The sequence below is a fragment of the Syngnathoides biaculeatus genome, chromosome 14 (assembly GCF_019802595.1).
Source record: "Syngnathoides biaculeatus isolate LvHL_M chromosome 14, ASM1980259v1, whole genome shotgun sequence".
Taxonomy (NCBI): Eukaryota; Metazoa; Chordata; class Actinopteri; order Syngnathiformes; family Syngnathidae; genus Syngnathoides; species Syngnathoides biaculeatus.
Window position 1 is genome coordinate 15,324,903 of NC_084653.1, and position 21,318 is coordinate 15,346,220.

Genomic DNA, 21,318 nt, shown 5'->3' on the forward strand with positions numbered 1-21,318 from the left:
ACACACTCACTGGAATTTTGAGCTCATTTCTTTGCAGTACTTGTGATGTGTCTGATTGTGTCATGCGGCTTCAGTCTCTATTGTACACGGGAAGAAAATCCGGCACATGCACCGACGTATTTGCCTTTAGGATCTCTTTTGTTTGAAAATGGGGCCACCCTTACAATTCTCCCCAAGGACCCAAGTTTCATTGTTTGCCTTAGTTTTTGTCCACTTGATGGGCCGGGATTAAGTTTGTGGACAGAGCACAGAGAGGCTTTATGTATTTGTTATGAGTGCTTGGTCGCATGAGAAAACAGTAGCTCCTGTTTCGTTAGAAGAAGATCTTAATCTTTGTGACAGTGGCAACTCCCACCTGAAACCTACCGCTGGCCGTTTTAAGTCTCTATTGTGAATCTTGCGGACATCCTGCAAATTCATATTCTTCACTTGTAGTTTATTTGATAAGATGAAAAATATTAAGTTGATGATATTTTATAATATGCATGTCATCGAGGGTGACTTGGAGTCAAACTCGGGCAAGAAAAGTGGGGTCAACACTGGACTGGTTGCCAGTCAGTTCCAGCGCACAGTTGGACAAAAAATAAAAATACTCACACTGATAGAAAATACACACAAGTAACACTTCCCTTACAGTAGCTTCAATTAGTCAATATTGGAACTAACTGGGCTGTTACTTACCATTTCCATGAAAAAAGTGCATCATTAATGCAACGCGAGAGTTAAATAAGACACACATTCAATGCACAACAAAGAACATAAAGTTGAAAAACAATGTCATGTAAATACTCGTCTTTCATGAACAGAAGAACATTTTATGCCACAGTGCATACTTTAAAGTATTTTACTGTAAGTTCATGTCCATTTTCTAAACCGCTTCTCCTCACAGGGGTCACGGGAGTGCCAGAGCTTATCCCAGCTAACAGTTGGGCAAAAGGCAGACTCCACAAACCTAGGCTTGTGTACCACGACTACTACTATTTTACTCTGAGGTATGCAGTCAATAACTGTAGAATTTACAGCAATGTCAGTGTAGGGAATCTAGAGACACTCAAATTTCATACACAGTGAAGAAAATAAGTATTTGAACACCCTGCTATATTGCAAGTTCTCCCACTTAGAAATCATGGAGGGGTCTGAAATTTTCATCGTAGGTGAATCTCCACTCTGAGAGAGATAATCTAAAAAGAAAAATCTAGAAATCACAATGTATGATTTTTTAATGATTTATTTGTGTGATACAGCTGTAAATAAGTATTTGAACACCTATCAGCTAAAATGCTGACCCTCAATGACCTGTTAGTCTGCCTTTAAAAGTACACCTTCACTCCATGTGTCACGTCCAATCAGAACGAGAGTAGGACCCAAATGCAGGACTCGGAAGATGCAAGGTAGTTCAAGGAGAAACGTTTATTATATGCAGAGGTAGGGGATCGAGCAGGCAGTCCGGTGCAGCAGCGGTAGTTGGGACGTCGGGCGAAGAGAGCAGGTGAGCGGGCAGGCAGGAGCCGGTACACAGGAGAACAATCAATGCAGGCAGAAGTAACGAAGGAGTCAGGCTTACATGGTTGGTCGGAGGACAGGCGAAGGTCGGTACACACAGGTTCGATCAGGGATACCGGAGCATACGAACGGAACATGAAGATCAACGAACTGGCGGGGACCAATCGTCATCGGGGTGATATAAATACACGGACTAATCAGCCCGCATGAGACGCAGGTGTGCGCCCCAATCAGCGCACCCGCGCAGGCACCCGCACAGCTCGTGCTGGAGCGGCAGGATCATGACACCATGGCTTATCCTGTATCAGATGCACCTGTGTGAGATTGTTAGCTGCATAAAGACACCTGTCCACCCTATACAATCAGTAAGACTCAAACTTGGAACATGGCCAAGACCAAAGACAAACTTCTACAACTCCACATGGCTGGAAAGGGCTACGAGAAATTGCCAAGCAGCTTGGGGAAAAAAGGTCCACTGTTGGAGCAATCATTAGAAAATGGAAGAAGCGAAACATGATGGTCAATCTCAATCGGAGTGGAGCCCCATGCAAGATATCACCTCGTGGGATCTCAATGATCCTTAGAACGGTGAGGAATCAGCCCAGGACTACACGATAGGACTTGGTCAATGACGTGAAAAGAGCTCGGACCACCGTTTCGAAGGTGACCGTTGGTAATACACGAAGACGTCACAGTTTGAAATCATGCATGGTAGGGAAGGTTCCACTGCTTAAACCAGCACACGTCAAGGCCCGTCTTAAGTTTGCCAATGACCATTTGGATGATACAAAGGAGTAATAGGAGAAAGTTTTGTGGTCATATGAGACCAAAATGGAACTTTTTGGTCATAATTCCACTAACCGTGTTTGGAGGAAGATGAATGATGAGTTCCATCCCAAGATCACCATTCCTACTGTGAAGCATTGGGGTGGTAGCATCATGCTTTGGTGGTGTTTTTCCACACATAGGTCAGGACGACTGCACTGGATTAAGGAACGGGTGACCGTGGCCATGTATTGTGAGATTTTGTGGAACAACCTCTTTCCCTCAGTCAGAGCATTGAAGATGGGTCGTGGCTGGGTCTTTCAGCATGACAATGACCCAACCCACACAGCCAGGAAAACCAAGGAGTGGCTCTGTAAGAAACATATACTATTCTGGTGTGGTCAAGCAAGTCTCCAGACCTGAACCCAATAGAAAATCTTTGGAGGGAGCTGAAACTCCATGTCAGCGACAACCCAGAAACCTGTCTGATCCAGAGAATATCTGTGTGGAGGAGTGGGCCAAAAGCCCTCCTGCAGTGTGTTCAAACCTGGTGAACAACTACAGGAAACGTTTGACGTTTGTAATTGTAAAAGTGGGAGAACTTGCAATATAACAGAGTGTTCAAATGCTTATTTTCTTCACTGTATGATTGGGCTCCAGCTCCGCTCCAACCCCGATCACGACCTCCATATCCAACCGGTCCAGAGTGTACCCCAGCTCTCTCACCAAAATTCTGCTGGGATTTGCGATAGGTTCTTGCACACCTACAGTACAATCATAATGAGGAGCTGTACAGTTTACTGTCCAAAGGTCTAAATGCTTGTTTATCTACAGTATATGCTCCAGACTTGACGGTTGACTATTCCAGGGTGTGCCACTTTTCACTGGCCAAAAGTCTGCTGGAATAATCGGCAGCTCACCCAAAAGGCTTTTATTCCAATGTGTGTAATTGTATGAAGTGGGAGGATCATTTTCCAGTTCTTCATTCAGAAGAAGGTGAAATGGAGAAGTACTCATCAGCTTACATTACGCACGCTTTGATTTTTCCCAAAAACCCGACACCCAATTATGTTCCCAAAATAAGTCTTCATCACGGTCAACCCTGTTTGCCGACTGCGGTATTTTCCAGTCTCTCGGTCTAGGGTAAAATAACGTCCAGAGAGGAGCCATGGAAATGTGTCGTGGTGTGTTTTTTTTTTCGCCATCCAAAACAAAAGACAGCTTGTGGATGAGAAAAGTCAAAAGGTATCAGTGTTACTTTAACAAAAGCGCTCTTGAGACGCTGGAAGTTGTTGGCATTCCTGTCCAATAAGCCAACACAGCAGAGTTTTCTAACCCTACAGATTCAGCGATTGGGTACTTGAGTATTTATGAAATGGAAGGGAAAAATGTTACGAGTGTTGTCCCCATAAAAGTTGGTTGGTTGGGATGATTTGCTCTGTCTTTGGCTTCTGTGGTCATGAGCTAAATTTTCTTATTTTACATACTTTGCAGCCACTAATTTAGAGCTCATCAGGTTTATGAGACCAAATGAAAGGCCTAAAACAATACTGCTAAAGGACACTAGAGACATAAATCAAGTTGTGAAATATTTTTCGCTAATTTTGTCATTTTATGTTCCAAAACTAAAAGAATAAATAAGTGTGAGCAGTTTGTATCGGAGGGCTCTTTGATAGGAGAGACTGTCCATTGCTCCAGATAGTGTAGACCTTCGTCTTCTTGTTCGTATATAGAATATTGTCTTTTTAATTGCTTTTGGCAAGAGAAGGTGAGTGCACCCTGGACTGGTCATCAGTCAATCTCAGGGATTCTTTCACATATTTTAGCTTAGTTTAGGATTCTAAATCACAGCATGACAAATTATAGCTAAACAGTAAGAATAGGAAAAAGAAGAAACTACAGTATATGCGTGTTCTGTCAACAGCAAGCTAAAACTGGTATTTTATGCTTAGTCATTTGGGACAACGTGAACAAATAATGAGTCATGAAATACTAACATGGCATACTGCAGGTATTATAAGAACAACTTTGATTCCTAAACAGCAATCAAAATCCCTCCTTACTTTCCATCATTTCTGAATTGTACTTGATGTCAGGCTTTATATTCCGTCTGAATAGAGTGATGATATGTTTTGAGCAATACATAAACATACGAATTCAAGGCGACATGTTGCATGACTGTCTGCCTCACAGTGCTGAGGACCGGGGATCAAATCCCGGCCCCGGCTGTGTGGAGTTTGCATGTTCGTCTTGTGCCCGCGTGGGTTTTCTCCGGGCAATCAGATTTCCTCCCACCTCCCAAAAACATAAATTCATTTGAGACTCTAAATTGCCCGGAGGTATGATTGTGATGAAAACGGATTGCCCATTAAGTTGAAAAAAAGAAGCCATTTTCTCTCTTTGGGGAAGCATTTGATACACTTGTCGACTTCTGTGAGGATCTGCTTATGTGGCATATTAAATGGACATATCAAGAACTTTGCAGAGCTTTTAAGTATGTCCTGTTCAACTGGTGTACGGAGTTGCTGAGGCGGCACATAGAGGAAGAGTGAGCCACCTCGACCAACCCTCCCCACACACAAAGCGGGGGGGGGGGGGGGGGGGCTGAGTCAGTGAGGCCATCGCGTCAATGCAGAGGACTACAGGCGCGGCCTCTCGGCAAGCTATTGAACCGCCGTAGCCGGGCTACAAAGCCAAAAACGTCATGTTGGGTGGCTACCCGGCTCCAGTAGCCGAATCCAAAAGACAACTCCCGCTCCCTGTGAGATCGACGCTATGTTCGGGCTGGTGTTACAAGCTCAACAACTGTCAGCATCAACTCAACAACAACATTGTCGATAAACGCCCATTGTGTGACGTCGCCCCCCCACGATACGCATCATCTCTTCAACTGTGCTCAAAAACCGACCACGTTGACGGTGGAACACCTGTGAAGCGCCCCGGCCGATGTGACTCACTTTCTGGACCTTGATACAGAATAACGACCGTCGTATTTGGCTACAACAACAACAATAGAGGTCCCAATCAGGGGGATGCCACCAACTACTCAGGACCCAACTGAAGCGCCCCGATCAGTGCCAAGGTGACCCCCAGTCCCCGACTCAACCCCCACAGACCACCTAGCAAACCCCACCACTGGTACCAGTCCCATCCAACTCTGGAAAACATGTTGGCCTCATCTACCAACAGGGCCCAAAGCAGGAGCCAGCCACTCCCCACCCCCCACACCTCCCAAAAAAGACATCATAGCCTGCCAAAGTGAGCCCGAATTACGCACCCATCGTGGGTAGTGTTGGGCATCAAGAATCGAGTGCTGACCAGGACCAGGACCAACACCCCGGCCCACCCTAGACCACACAAACCCAAAAACCATGGCCCCCAGCCTCGACAAAGGCACTCCACTCACGCCAAAGTGGGAAAAAAACACTTAAGGAGAGGTGATGAAAACCATTAAAGAAATTACGCATCTGTGGCTCACAAAAGCATGCCCCAGCATCGCCCAAATCGATAACCAGTTGCCGCAGTGCAACACTTGCAACAAGACCATATCAGGCAAAGCAGGGCCCCATGATGTTCAGCACCTGGGGCGCACTGACCCAAACCCCCCACCGCACGAAGCTCCAGCAAAGCCAACTCCCAGTTAACCAGCCAAGCAAAACCACAAAACACATCCATGACAACACTGAGAGGGCCAATAAGGCAAACGACTGGCTCATGCAGGTTTCGTACCTGCGGATTAAACTATTCTGAATTTTTTTCAAAATGTTTCCCATTTTAGGGTGTAATCCACCCCAGAATTATTATTGGCAGTTTTTCAGCACTAATTCATCATTTTAAGGGGTTATCAAATGTTGCACTCTGTTTGCTATCCCTCACAATGAGGCAAGCAACTCCTGTAAAAAAAAAAACAACAACAGCAGTTTCACTCATGAAGAAAGCACTTTATGCACTTTTTCCAGAATAAGCCACCTTTAAGCACACCGATCTGTGCACGAAACATGCACACAAAGCTTTTTTTTTTCTTGAAGTTGCTTATACACGACGTCATAAAAACGAGAAGTTGAGCCAGTAGCCACGGACGGATATGACCCCTGAAGTTTTCCGTGTGAGAATTGCCCAAGTGGCGAGAAAGCCCATTCATTTAGAACGCTGACCACTCATAACGCCTGCAGTCAGTGCATGAGTGATGACCGTCAAAATTGCGGTCAACCACCATTACTATTTTGCGGTGGCCACATTCTTTGCCTTGAGCCATCCTATCTTGGAATGGGTGAGAAGACAAATTAACAGTTATCTGTGTATGCTGCAGTTTACCAGGGTATTTTTTTCCCAAATAAATGAATACAAACGACATCCGTGTGTATTATTGTCTACAAAATAATGTTTTTAAATTAAAAAAACATGTAAAAACAGACCTTTCTGTCACACATCACAAGGTTTGTAATGCTAACAAATAATGTGCCTCAAGGTGAACATCTTGTTAAATGCCAGTGTTAATCTTTACATGTCCCTCTAAATGTTTTAAAATTGTGAACAGATAAAATGTGGTTTCTCTTTCAACCATCAATGTGTGCGTAACAAGTAAGGGTCTCAACGTCGATGTGAAAAATGCAAAAATTATCCTTTTTTCAAACGAGCATTTAAAATAAAAACTGGTAAAAACTGTTCTTTTTTTCACACATCAATGGCGTTTTTGTGAGTGGAAATAATAAAATGTTTTGGGGGAAACTTGAGTTTCTCAACTCAAAGTGGTCACAAAGTTAGTACAAAACCATTTTAAAGAAGAACTGGATTAACAATGTGCTTCTATCTCACAAACAACAAACACAAATACCAAAGGTACAGTATTTAAAGGTCCACCGTCATGAAATGCATGAATTTTAGTATGTTATTTGTGGGAAAAAAAGGCAGTCGGAATGTACCCATCCGTTTTTTCACCACAAAACATGATTTTGACGTACATGGCTTTTTGTAACACTTGCCATGAAAATCCTCTCGAGAGATTTATTTTTGAGAAGAAGCAGGAGTTGATGTTAACAGCAGCAACACACTCAGGCTGGCTCGTCAGTTTCTACTAGTTTACCTGCTGGAAGGTAGCTCGTTGTTCCTTCGTGTTAGCCAGAATGCCGGCTCGTTGTATTGCTGGATATTGCTCGAACACTCGGAAGGATGGATTTGATCTGCATACTTTTCCAAAAGATCCGGTTCGTCGTGAAAAATGGATTGCACAGCTGCAAAGGACGAGAGCTTTGTGGGTTCCAAATGACAGGTAGGTGTGTATACAGCTACTAAAAAAAACAAAACAACAATAGTTGGGGGGTTGAGGGAATGTAGTCCTCTCATAACGTAACAAAAGATCCAGGTACGTAAGTCAGGAGTGCTAAATGTGTCGATGTGCGTGTCGGATGGCTTTTGTGCAGCAGCTGCGGAAGGATGGCCTCCGACGGCCTTGTGGCTCGCCGCCGGCCTTGTCGAAAAAGCCGAGCCCGGCATTAGCCCATACGCGGAGGTGAATCGGGCAGGGAGGTGGTTTGGCCGGGCTCTCCCCTCACCGGCCACTGGTGTCTGGGCACCCCACTTCGCGTGTTGGCTCGCCGGCGACGGCTTCCACGTCAGCTCGCCCGCTAGCGACAGCATCCGCGTTGGCCTCGACACGGAGGTGGTTTGGCCGTGTGCGGGGGTAGAAAGGAGCTCTCCCCCCGCCCGGCATGGGTCCTCCTGAGTGCGCTACATGCTGTTGGGGAGTCTGTTGTTAGTAAGAAGTGAGCTGCCTATCATCAAAATATGGCTCGAAATGATGGGCTAATATTGCCCAGGTCATTTCACTCGATTGTGAGATGTTCTCTTCTTTAAAAAGAGCTTCCGTGCTCCATAGCAAGTTGCCACTACGTGTTGTCAATGGCGAATGTCCCGGTGTAACATCTGCTGATGATGTTGCAGGTAATATGGCGACCACGTGGTTGTCGAATGAGACTTCCGCAACATTGCGCATGGATGACGCGCTCTCCACCCATATTTATTTTTTCGTGTAGACATTGAAGTGAATAATGTTATATGTATTTTTCATTACAATATGTATTTTAGAATGTTTAAAGGCATGACAGTGGGGCTTTAAGTACAGGAAAGAAATACATCGGTGTTTTTTTGAGTCAAAACATGAACTCCCCAATTGCATGTGAAAAGCTGGACGTTGATTTGGAATGCATGATGCAATGGAAAAATGCACAGCTACTTCACACAGGGTGTGTGCAATTTGTTTTCCTACAAACCTATATCGTCCAGCCCTGCGTCGGATGATTGATTTTGTTTCCAAGGTATGATTTATTTGGGTGTGTATCAGCTTGCCAACTCCAACTCAAACTCTGTCTAAAGCTCTCTGGCTCCAGTGGCCTACCAAATGGCCGTTGCTCCACTTGGATTTGCTTGGTGTTCTGGAATGTGAACAAACAATATTTAGCAGCTGGTTGGGAAATAAACAAAGGTCTGGAGGAACTGCATTAGCATCAATTTTCCCCTTTTTTCTGGATGTAGCAGAACCTCTAAAGTGGTACCATCTGTTTCTTTTTGCATTTTGTTCTAATTTTTAAATGTTTCTGTCACGTAAAAATAAGTCAACTGAATACAATAAAGCATTCAACATTGATTTGAAAAAGGCAAGTTCAGTCTATCCTAATACCGTGCTTGGTCCTGCAGTATTGGGGAGCTGAAGCGTAATAAGCTTTAGAACCATACAGAACAGGACAGGACTTGGGTTGTGTGTCAGGCAGAGGTACACCATGTGAGAAAATGACGATGATGAACAAATAAAGGGGACAGAAAAGGAATAATGAACAGGCAATGATGCACCCTGTGAGAAAAAGACACATAAAGTAGCAAAGAGAGTAGGAAAGGAACAGAACAGGATAGGACAGGACTAGTGAGCCAGGCATTGGTACACATTATAAAGCTGTGGAGGTGACCAGGACCAAATAGGACAGGATAGTATTCGTGAGCAATGTAGTGCGACATTCTGTGAGAAAGGGATGTGATGATTAGCAAATCGGAGAAAACGCAAGACAGTAATAGAAAGCCACGCAGTTCTAAACCCTGGTAAAAGGGACATGACCGAATAGAAAACAGGGCAGGATAATATTGGTAAACTACATTTTGTGAGGAAATATCAAATAGGACAAGACAAGGGGTATAGACCTAGAGGTACACTCCGCCTCACCCACAAGAAGGAACAAGGCGTGTAGAGAACAGCACAGGAGGGGAACAGGACAGGTCAGGACAGTCATATTGAGCCAGGTAGTGCTCAATGTGAGGAGGGGACAAGATGTAGCCAATAGAAAAGGAACAAGACAGGGTAGGAAGGAAATGACCCAGGTATAGGGATACCTTGTGAGAAAGGGATGAGACAAGTAGCAAATAGAAAAGGACAAGAACAGGACGAGACAAGGTAGGACAGTCGTAGCAAGGCCTGGAGCACACGTCAGGATTTCTGTGACAGATGCAGATAAAAGGGAATCGGGCATCAAACAGTTTTGGTTGTAATGTGTGTGGTGTTCTCCGACAATCACAAAAATACACACCACCACGTGTGATTTTTTTTTTTTTTTTTTGTCCACCATCAATCTCATAATCTCGGCTAATCAAACGTGTTGTAATCAAAGAAAAAACAAATATAGGAACACAATGTCACAGGGGACGAAAGGGAAGAAATGATGGTGACGGATGAATGTTTTACTCCCAAAAAAAGTGCCAAAGTAAAAAACAAAAGGTGGAAGGACTTGGTGGTGACATTAAATATGCTCTGTTGGGCTTTTCCTAATAAATATCCATTAATATTTATGAACTTCACCGGAGGGAGCAGTGTTCCGCACATCTAGAACTTTTACTCCGTAGTCCCTCATCTCCTAATAAACCCACTGAGCATTTGTGCTCATTTTTTTTTTTAACAATCATCACATAAAAAATGCCCCCCATCTCGCTCCCAAACCAAAATTGTATCACTAAAATCATTTCGCAGTATTTACAGCCAGTTGAAATTTATGTCACGAGCTGACAAGCGGCGTCTTAACTCCGACAATGAAGCCAACGTAACCGGTTCTTTTAGAGCTGTCCAGCTGTTTTTAATACACAGTGGTGGTGGGTGGGGGAGGGTGGATTATTTCTCATGATTTTTTTTGCGGAGATTCTTTGTTATTTCTGCTGTGCAAAGCAGCGTTTCTAAAAATCATTAACGTGCTCACTTTGAGTTGTTGTATTTTCCTGTATTTCTATTGTGCACGCTGACAGTTGTCACATGTAACTGACATCCAAACTGGGGCTATAAAAGCTATCCGTTTTTCTTTCACGTGTAAACGATTTTATTCCCTCACTGCTCCTGGTTACTAAGTCAATGAATTCAAATCACAACATCTGAAGACAGTTAGTCATGTGTTCATTCAGAGTTTCTGGGCCTGACAAATATGACTCACTAGCTCAAGTCCCACTCGGTCCGCTAGGAAACTGCATGTCATTTTTGACCAATGCACACAGAAGTCTACCAGAAAGAAAGTCTTTTTCAAGCTCCTAAGAGACAGTGGGACACCCCAAAGCCACTGATTTCATGAGCTCACCATTTAGACATGACAGGGCGAGGCTAGATGGAGCAAACAGATGTGCAGGACAAGAAATACACAACTTGCTCTGTCATGTCTCCTAACGAAATCTCAACAATCCATGTGATTGTATCGCTTTCGTGGTATTATTTCCCAATCCGGGATGTTAAAACTGCCGCTCGCTTTCATTTGCAGTAACATTTTCCTCCATAACGGAGGAATTCCACATTTTCACAATTACAGTTTAGTGGTTGACTATTCTTCCAAAAAGAGGTTTCAAAATGTTTACTGCCACACTTAGCTGAAGCTGAGTCACACTAAACAATGCAGTTGAAAACGGTGGCCAACCTCGATGTCAAGTCGGGAAAAACTTGATACTGGTTTTGGATTATGTCCAGTAAATTTGCCTGTGACGTCACAATTTGATGTTTTCCGAAATTGAGTTTAATTTCACACTTGACAGGATTTCCAGACCCACAACGTTTTGTCTACAAGCAATTACTTTCAACTTTAAAGAACTCTAATTTCCACTTTAAAGAGATAAATATGTAAATGCTTTTCTTGTTTGAAATGGCTTCAAGAGAAAAAACAAGTCTGTTTACAATGTTGCAAAACATCCATTCCAGATGTGGGCAGCTGCAGAGTTGAGCAACACAGTGCGCACGCACACAGAGCCAACTGTGTATACGTGTAAAAATCCATTTGTCACGCCTGACATCAAAAGTTTCTTTTTGCTTCACATTCTTCTTTAAAGGTACAAACAAGTTCTCGTCAACCTTATTCATTCCTGCATGAGTTTGTCTGCAAATGTAAGGAATAAATATTCTTGAGGCTAGGGGGATGTGTTGTAAAGATGCAAAGATGGGAGGTCCCAAGGGGGCTACCCAGGCTGTGTTCAATAAACACACATCCCGTGCCTTCAAGTGTCTCTTCTTACACTTTTTAAAAGGCTGTGTTGATTCTTTATTCTCACGTGGGGACAAACATCCTTTGAAAGTAACGGTGATGAATGAATGGAAAGAGCTTCAAAAGTCACTTGACTTCGGTTTTTAATTAATATGTGGGCCAGTAGTCAGATTAGATACAATCTGCATGTCGTGCTGAGTATTGAGGATACCGTTTTTTTTTCCTTTTAACATTTCCTTATTATTCTGTGTTTGGGTAAGATACTACTTGGCCCCTAGCATGAGTTGCCCCTCCCTCACTATACAGAAACTTAAGCGCCTTTGTTCACATAAGAAGCTATCCGGCGGAATTGCGACCTACAATTTACTTAGCTAACTATGCCTTCAATCTCGAAAATACATCTGCCTTCTACGTAGTCAGCTGGGATGGGCGAGTGTCTTGTTGTAAGCCGTGAGTGCATGGATTTCAAGCATAGAAAGACGGAAATGTCAGGAAAAACTGCAAGCGTCTGGACCAGGTCTTCGGGCTGGCATGGCCTCATGAGGGTGCCTTGTTGTCACAGTATGGAAAAGCTACGCAATGACCCGGTGGGACATATTCAAGCCACTGGATTAGATAAGGTGATTTATGTTTGCTAGTTTTTCCATATACTGTAGTTATGCATAAGAAAGACTCTAAAAGCATCGGCTTTTCCAGCTTTTTACTTTTATGAAAAGGGAAGTCTGAATATGATACGTTAGAAACATGTCGTTCGATCATTGAAATGGAGAAAAACCAAGAGTGTGGCCACCATCATCCCTTGACCTCAACCCTATTGAGAACCTGTGGAGCTCTAATTCACTTGTTGATGATCATAAACTGCTAATCACATTGACTATTTACGAGAATGCAAGAAGAAGAAAAAAAACAATTTCCATGACATTGAGCAAATCCCCCTGTCCCGCCACATCCATCACCATCTGCTCCGGGACGGGGGTAGGGCTGTCTGTTTCCATGGCAACGCTATACCCCTTCTCCCAAGAAGCAAGGGAGGGGGTTGGGGGGGGGGGGCTTTTATTTTTGCAGGTCCCACGTGCAGCCTCGTTTCCCCTAACTGTAACCAGAGTACACAACAGACGACCGCCGTAAACCACGCAGATTACAAACAGAATATTCCTTTTTACACTAAGCGGCGCAAGGAGGCCATACGAGTAATATAAAGAGTACAAATCACAGTGAGATTAAGGACGCAGAGAAACTCCACAAAGAATGTCACCACCTCCCCCATTTTACAACAAGGTGACCGTGCAAATTAAGCCTGGGGGTTGCGTCCCCTCCCCCTGACACGCTCCCCACAAAAGTGGGGTGTGAAAAAAGGAAGGAAGGAGGAAGTAAACGGTACTAGCAAACTTAAAACAGATCCGCATTTAACTTTACTTCACTCCATATCCTTGCAATCCAGTTTCAGTTCCATATACACTTGTGCTCTTTGTCATCACTAGTAAGATGACTGACTGCACTAGTAGAATTTTTAGGGGGCACCAGTGGAACAACCATGTCTTATTAGTTGGCCTTTTTCACCTCTATATGAAATTTCTGCAAAATTGTAGGACATCTTTGCCACAGTAGAAGGAAAAAAAACTTTCCATCTTCAATTCTTTTAGGAAAGGTGCCCCAATAATAGTTTTAGTTTCAGGGAAGTGCAATTTCCATAGTGTCTTCCCTTTAGGAAAGTGAAAATTCAAGTTTTTCTTGATTTAGGGAAGGGGCACCATCAATAGTTTTTCCTCTGTTTATCAGTAGTTTTTCTTCGTTTTAGGAAAGTGCCAAATCCCAAGTTTTGTCTTAATTTCTCTACAAAAGCATTTTCTATCTGTACAAAGTGATACCAGGCAAATAGTTGGGCTTCCACACCAGCAATCGATTCAGTTCCTTCCGAATGGATGAACCTGGCTGATTGACAACATCCACGGGCTTTTGTCTTAATTTCAGAAAGTGCAACGTCATATATTCGTCTTCTCATTAGGAAAGTGCTACATCAAAAGTTAGTTTTCCTTTTTTGGGAAGTGGAAGAGAGTTTAACATCAATTCTTCTCAGAAAAGTGCAACATCACTGTTGTAGGGAAACAATTTGGGCACCAATTTAGCAACCACATTGGATTGTGGGCTGTGGCAGACGTGTTAATACAATGTACTAGTAGACTGCCCATTGCTAAACAACAAAAAAAAGGCTTTGTAGTGAAAGACACCAAGTTTAAATATAATGTACATGGGACTCAATCTAGTATCTTGAAAACTCATTTTGTACATGTAGCACTATTGAACCATGTATAATGTCCAATGTTGATTGATTGATGATGATTATGATGCGCATGTCATTTATACTTGCTGTTGTTTTGACTAAAAACAGGCCATTGTGAGTTATCGCTGCATACACTCGTATGTTTCGTGTCATGTCATTTCATGTCAACCATGCTTGACGTTACTAGGTTTATCGCCACACAACTTGCCCCGAATCACAAAAACATATTTATATTCCCAATGGCTAGTCCACTAACTCCTAACATGGCAGCTCCATCTATGACGCAACGCAACGTGACAACACCATCCCATGGTACGCCAATCAAATGTTTCACAACTCACGTTTTCAGTTCGTGTATGTCGCCATAACAGGGTTGTAAACCAGTTTCCTGATACGCTGTGGTGAGAAATGACATTCATAATAATTACACAGCACATGTTATCTACACGTTTGAGAACTTATGTAAGGCAGACTCACTCAGTTGTTTTCAAAACCACAAACAAAAAAAAAAGAAAGCCTGCCAAATAAACATAGTAATGTACTTAACGTATACTGTATGATTAAAAAAAAAATACACATTAAAACACATTTTTCCTTTCAGGAGATGAATGCAACTTCATTAGTTTGTCTTCTTTTTAGGAACGTGCGACATCAATACTTTGTCTTTTTTTCAAACGTAAAGCAACAATTTGTCTTTAAATTAGGAAGTGCAATATTGATTTCTCCTTGTTATTGAGAAGTGCAAAATTTGCAGTATGTATTCTCTTGAGAAAGGTGGAATGTAATATTTTGTTTTCGCTTTAGGAAAGTGCAACATCAGAAGTTTGTCTCACTGAAGTGACACTGGAGACTGTAAGCACAATATTCAAATTTCGAGTTTTGTAACGTGAGGTCTTGGATCGGAGCAGGCCAAGAATTTTCTGGCAGGGAACTCAACGTCCCTGTTGCGCAAGCAATTAAACAGGAAAGTTTAGCGTACTTAATGCAATTGCATTTTGCTCAGCCAAAACAAAAACCTGACAGGAAACAGATTTATGAGTTTTCAAAGACAAATGGTTACATTTACTGTCCGTACATGCTTCAGTGGAGTAGATAGTCAAAAAGAGTAGAAATTAATTTATTCCTGTTCAGTCAATTGTGCAGCGTCATCTTGGTTAGTTAATCGCTTAATGCCATTTATTAAAAACTCAGAAGACGGCCTTGTGGGTTTTTTTCTCCACGAGATGTGTTGGCAAAGAAACAGTCTCAGGAATTCAAGTTAAAACATCGAGTGTATGCAGCGATAACTCACAAGAATGTTGCTGAGGCGTTGACGTCCTGACAACAGCCACGCTGTGGAAGGAACATTTTGCCTTTTCCACAATCGAAGATGCACATTAATTCAGTTGTGCGCTCGACCCGTTGGTCAAAAGTGTTGTTTGGCAAGAAAGTAGTAAGAAGATGATTCATGTGGATGATTCAAGTCCCGTGGGAAAAAACTTTTCAACAAAGCCTTTCCAGCTCGTGTACCACGTTGTAACATTTGGAGAACTGTCAGGTGTCAGAAAAACAAGAAAGGAGGCAAAGATATTCAATCCAGAGGAAGACCACTGGGGGGGAAGGACTGCTAGAATCAGTCCGGCGAAACAATCAAATTGGAAATTGAATGTATACAGTTTTTACCAGGGAGGGTTGTCTTAAAAAACACCGGGTAAGAGATTTGAGTTGTTGAAAAATCAAGCCCTGAAATTCTATCGCAATGACTGTTCTTTGAACCGAAATGGCCGACTTCTTGTTCTCTTATGCGTATGAGTACTTGAGACTTTTTCATGTTTTTCAAGATAGATGTCCAACCACTGTGAAACGGGAGTCCAAGAATGACCCCCGCCCCCACTCCAATTTTCTAACAATGTATGAGGCCTGTAATTTGCCTGAAATGGCTCCATTAAACCAAAAAGGATGACTTCCTGCACAATTTCAGGCGTGGGTTCCTCAGACTTTCTCATGTCTCCTGTTGACAGGCTATCCTATCCTGCTAATAGACTCGTTCACCCAAATTCAGGTCGATCTGTAAAACTGGAGTTCGGGCTGTTTTCTTACTTTTGCCTTTATTTATTTATTTTTTTTAAACTTTGAAAATAGGTACAAGTCATAGATTAAATCTGAATTGGCTGCACTTCATACCAAAATGGCATGGATGTTTGAGACTTTTACAGATGGCCTGTTATGATTAAAAAAAAAATGCCACCAAATTGTTGTCCTGGGCTTCTTCCTTACTCAAGCTTCGGAGTGGCACTCATTTGTCAAAATTCCCTAATAGTACGAGCCCTGGCATTCAACTGACATGCAGTAAAATACATCCTTTTGGAAGAAAACTGAGATGAGTTCAAATGAAAAATCAAAAACACAAGGGCAACATTGTGGTTCTTATCATTTTGTTGTCAAAGTGCCCTCAGTGTAAAGAGGCGATAACACAGCCTTGGGGTAGCAGATGCTATACATTGCAAATACAGTGGAGTCCTTCACATACATGGACAAGCTGACTCTTTGATGATGGCCAAGTAAACATGCAATCTACATTATTTTACATCTCTGCTTCTAAGTAAAGAATAAAAACAAAATGAAAATAAAATACAAGCAAGCACTTCTTGAATCTGTGACAAACGCTTTTAACCAAGAAGCCACAAGGCTGCCAGCCCCGTTGAGCCTCCAGATGATCTGTCTCCAGATTCCTTTCTTCTGGACTCTGGATTACATCGGATGAATAAAAGCTTGGCCTGCAGTTGACAATAGAGCCACAAACAAGGGGGAAGGGCATCGCATTCCTTCGCTGACCCCTGCTTTGCAGGAGCTCTTAAACAATAACTGCAGCATTTATGCCCCCAAAGGTGAATATTGTCAAAAGCAGCTAGAGTTCCCAATTTCTCCCATTTCCCTATACAAAAGACATTTTCTCCTTTATTCTTCCTTATGGGAAACCGGGGATGAAACAGTTAACACTTCAGTATAACCACTTCAAATTTGAATTATCATTACTACAGTGTTAAGTGTCATTTGTATTCCCTTTAAGGGCGTGATTGACAGTGCTAGCTATGTACGACCGGTATGACACGTGAACAATTTCATAAAGGTTGATCCACGAGACTGCCACACAATTTGCATTTACTCGTTCTTGCATAAGAGAGACAGGTGAATATAATTCCTGAACTGATGGTAACCCTGAGCGCAGTCTGGAGCAGAAAAGAAGGACAACGAACGCCTGGATTAAGTATTTGTGTTGAGAACAAGACCTGGAATACAGCCAATAAATTCTGTTGGGCCACACAGATCATTTCAATCCTCAGGAGTCTTGGCTAATTGGTTAACGAAAACATATAACGTGATCACAAAGTCTTTCATTCATTCATTTTCTCTACCGTTTATCCTCACTAGGATCATGGGCATGCTGGAGTCTTCAAGGGAGAGACAAAGTACACCCTGAACTGGTCACCAGCCAATCGCAGGGCACATAGAAACAAACAAGCATTCACCCTCACATTCACACCTATGGGCAATTTGGAGTGTCTAATTAATGCATGTTTCTGGGGATGTGGGAGGAAACCGGAGAACCCAAAGAAAACTCACGTAGGCATGGACAGAACATGCAAACTCTAGACAAGCAATGCTGGATTTGAACCCCGGTCCTCTGAACTGTGACACAGATGTGCTAACCATTCGTTCACCGTGCCACAGTGCCACGTGATACAATTACATCATAGGTTACATCACATCATAGGTCCAAAACAGGCTAAAACAGGTGCAGCGATCATTTTTTGAAACGATGATATTGGAATGAATGAGGTGTGTCGCATTTCTTGCAGTCTTGCAGTCATTTGGGGCAGTAAGTTGAAAAGAAAATTGACCAAAAGTTGTGCAAGCTTTGGATACAAAGAGGTAATTACGTAGACTCCTGGACCACAGAATGTGGCTGGCGGTATGCACGGTGAGCAGAGAACAAAGGAAGGGTGGGGTGGTGCCAATGAGGGTTTTTATACAGTTGATAAAACACGGGGCGGCACAGTGCGGCAACTGATTAGAGCGTTGGCCTCACAGTTCTAAGGACCGGGGTTCCAATCCCCCCACCTCCTCTTGTGGAGTTTGCATATTCTGACGTGCCTGAGAGGGTTTTCTCATGGCAATCCAGTTTCTTCCCACAATCCAAAAACATGCATTAATTGGAAAGGCTTAATTGGCCCTAGGTGTGATTGTGCCCTGTGATTGGCTAGCAACCAGTTCATGGTGTACCCTACCTCTTGGCCGTTCACATCTGGGATAGGCTCCAGCCCTCCCTCAATCCTTGTGAGGATAAGAGGCTCCGAAAATTGACGAATGGTGTGGGGTTTTGCAAGATGGACCCGACGCGTGTTCACGGATCGAGGAGGAAATGAATAATGATTAGACGAGTTAACAGCAAATGGATTTATTACAAAGGAATGTGCAATGCAAACGTCCGGGTCTTAGTTAGGTATCTGCCGCGCACGAGACCTGTGTCTTCTGACAAGATAGCCTGAGAGGAAGACAAAAGCTGCCCAGTAACACAAGGTTTTTTGTATATATGGGTCCATGGTAGAAGTGGTTGCTGGCTCAAGTCTGGTCTTGAGCCGGGATAGTAACTTTCTGCTCTTATCTGGTGTCGTTTGTCTCCTTCACTTGAAGGCGCAGCACGGCATCGCCAGGGCGAGGAGGATGACTCCAGATGGTTTCTGCGTACAAAGATCAAGGACAACCGCCACGTTGCACAACACGTTCTTGTATGATTAGCAAATGGACAGCGCCTTATCTGTTTGATTAAATGTACAAGTTCATATTTAGGCAAATAATGACAGTACCATCAAAGTAAAGTAGTCTTCAATGGATAAACACAGATCAATCAATTTGTCTGCACGGATGAAAAGAGGACCAATTAACCAGACAAAGCGGATGGCAGCTCGGCAACAGTATGTGGTGCATTTATTCAATAATATGGAAGTTAATTGTCATAAATTACAGCGTTGTGGATATCATGAGTTACTATTTCCAATGTTTGAATATTTTGGATATAAACTGTAGGTGCTGAAATGCTCTCCGCGCCTGTCTGTGTGATTTATTTGCGGTGTGTGATAACACCATTAATCGTGACGTTTGCACTCTTTCATCTGTATTCACAACAAGTTTGTTTTTGCTTCAGTAATATGAAGAATGCCGGCGATGAGTCACGTTGAAGGGCGCCCCGAAGACAACCAATAAACTCATTCGTATTCTTCCAAGTCTCTGGAGAAAGTGCAGAGTCATCCTCAGGGGAAAAGTGCAGTGTTTAAAGGGACGCTCACTTTTTGATGGAGCACAGTTTAAGGCTGTACATTTGGCTGTTGTGCAAGGTGGGGGGAGGAGGAGGAGGAGGAGGAGATGCCACTTTTATATCCTCATCGTGCTGAGCTCAGGCATCCGCCAAACTTGTGATTCACGGTCTGGGCCACCTCACGTCGTAATGTGGGGCATAAATTTCACCGTTGAAATGCTGCAAACTGTATTGCCCTACAAATTAATTTGTGACACGTTATCCCTGAGTCAATTATGATGCAGGACATGGGAAAGGGATGCAGAGTACAGGCATTTGCACATCCACCCAATAAAAAGTCACTTTTTAATTTCTGGGACACGTACCTGAACATAAACAGTCCCTGCCAAAACAACAGCGATGAGCGAGCCCTTGCACCCCATTTTTCGTTGAAAACCCTTAAAATGATCATCAAATGTTGACCGCATGATTCTCTTTAGCATGCAGTACCTGCTTCCAATTGGTGCTCGTTTGGGCGAATTCCCTAGTAGGAGTTTGTCAAACGCTAGATTTGACCCAATGTGGCTGCTACATTCAAACATGGCTGACTTCCTACTCAATGGACCTTTCCGACTGGCGACTATTAAGCTCTGACCTTCTTCGCTCCATTTGCCATGTCCCACAACCTTCCAAAATGGCGACTGAACAGAACATGTCTGAAGTATTCTAGATAGTATGTTTTTTGCCAAATGCGTCAGACTTGTCCAAGAGAGTTCTACAAAGCGGTCTCAACTATTGCACGCAAGGATATGTAGACAGAATTACGATTTTGGACGGAGCAGGACACAACGTCAGAGTTACAGTGAAATGTTGGCGATCGACGCAAAAAGGTTTGACGCCTCACAAACTTCATTGAAATCCAACTGGGTAATATAGTGGAATCGTACTGCGCATGGAAAGCAGGGTGAGTACTTCTAACTTGGAAAGATCACAAGTAATATCATTGTAGTCTTTATAAGTGAGTTAGGTTCGATTTTCTACAAGTGCATTTAAACAATAGTGATGAACTCAGTCAGTATCGTTGTCACCAGACGAAAAAGTTTACCTTGGCTCATAATCGAACCCAGTGCTATGCCTTAAAAGTCCGATGTGATACAAATAGGCAAATCGACATTTCTCTTGCATGACATCACTCATTTACGTATCACGAACCCGACTCTTCGGCATAAAAAATGACACACTTTATTCAGCAGGTCAGAGATACACTAACAAAGTGAAAGTTGTTCTCCTGCAATGTATAAAGCACTGATAATAATGAAATCAAACTCAGAGGAGATACTTCTCCCTTACTTACCTTAGAACATACAGCCTTTTGTTTATTGATATTGTTCACAATTCGTTGTACGCACGCTCTTCCGCGAGCCTTAATCCATCGTAGACACTTCGTCAACTGTGTTTTAGGCTTTGGAAAATGAATCAAAACCGAGTGGGATATCTTTCATCAGAATTGCACATCTGAGGACCATTTTCTTCGTAACTTTAACTTTTCCAAGCACACGCTACTGACAACCAGCTTTGCTTGTGGGACAATACGGCGATAGGGGCGTGTCAAGCCAGGGGTTAAGACAATGCGGCTATTTGATTGGCTATTATTGTACGAATGATTGACTATGTCGGAAAGGTCAATTTCCGGCATAGCTGGTACTTGATGTGAAGGTAAAAAACACACCCAGCTGACCTTCGAAAGCACAGTGTGAACACGAGTCAGCTGTCAACTCCGGGTTCTTACTGACAATTGATTGGTCCGAATGAGTGAGTGTTCGCTATTAAATCAGTGTACAAGACAAGAAACGTAAGCGACGAAAGCAGCTAAGAACCCATCAAAGGAAGGCGCGCACACACAGGTTTTGCTCATTTTCCACCACATTTACATTTCATTACACGGATACGTACCGGATGCAATGTCGTGCTGTGCAATTGTGCATCAGTCAAACCTCACTCCTTGG

General features: G+C 43.0%; 1 protein-coding gene across 1 annotated transcript in view; it reads left to right on the forward strand.

Moving 5' to 3' along the window:
- LOC133512064 (lactase/phlorizin hydrolase-like) overlaps window positions 1–18,994 on the forward strand; it is a 53,077-nt gene extending 34,083 nt beyond the window's left edge. The window contains exon 19 of the mRNA XM_061841316.1: window positions 18,712–18,994. Coding sequence (XP_061697300.1) covers window positions 18,712–18,812 — 101 coding nt within the window. The 3' untranslated portion in view covers window positions 18,813–18,994. The remainder of the gene's footprint in view (window positions 1–18,711) is intronic.
- The last annotated feature ends 2,324 nt before the right edge of the window (window positions 18,995–21,318 follow it).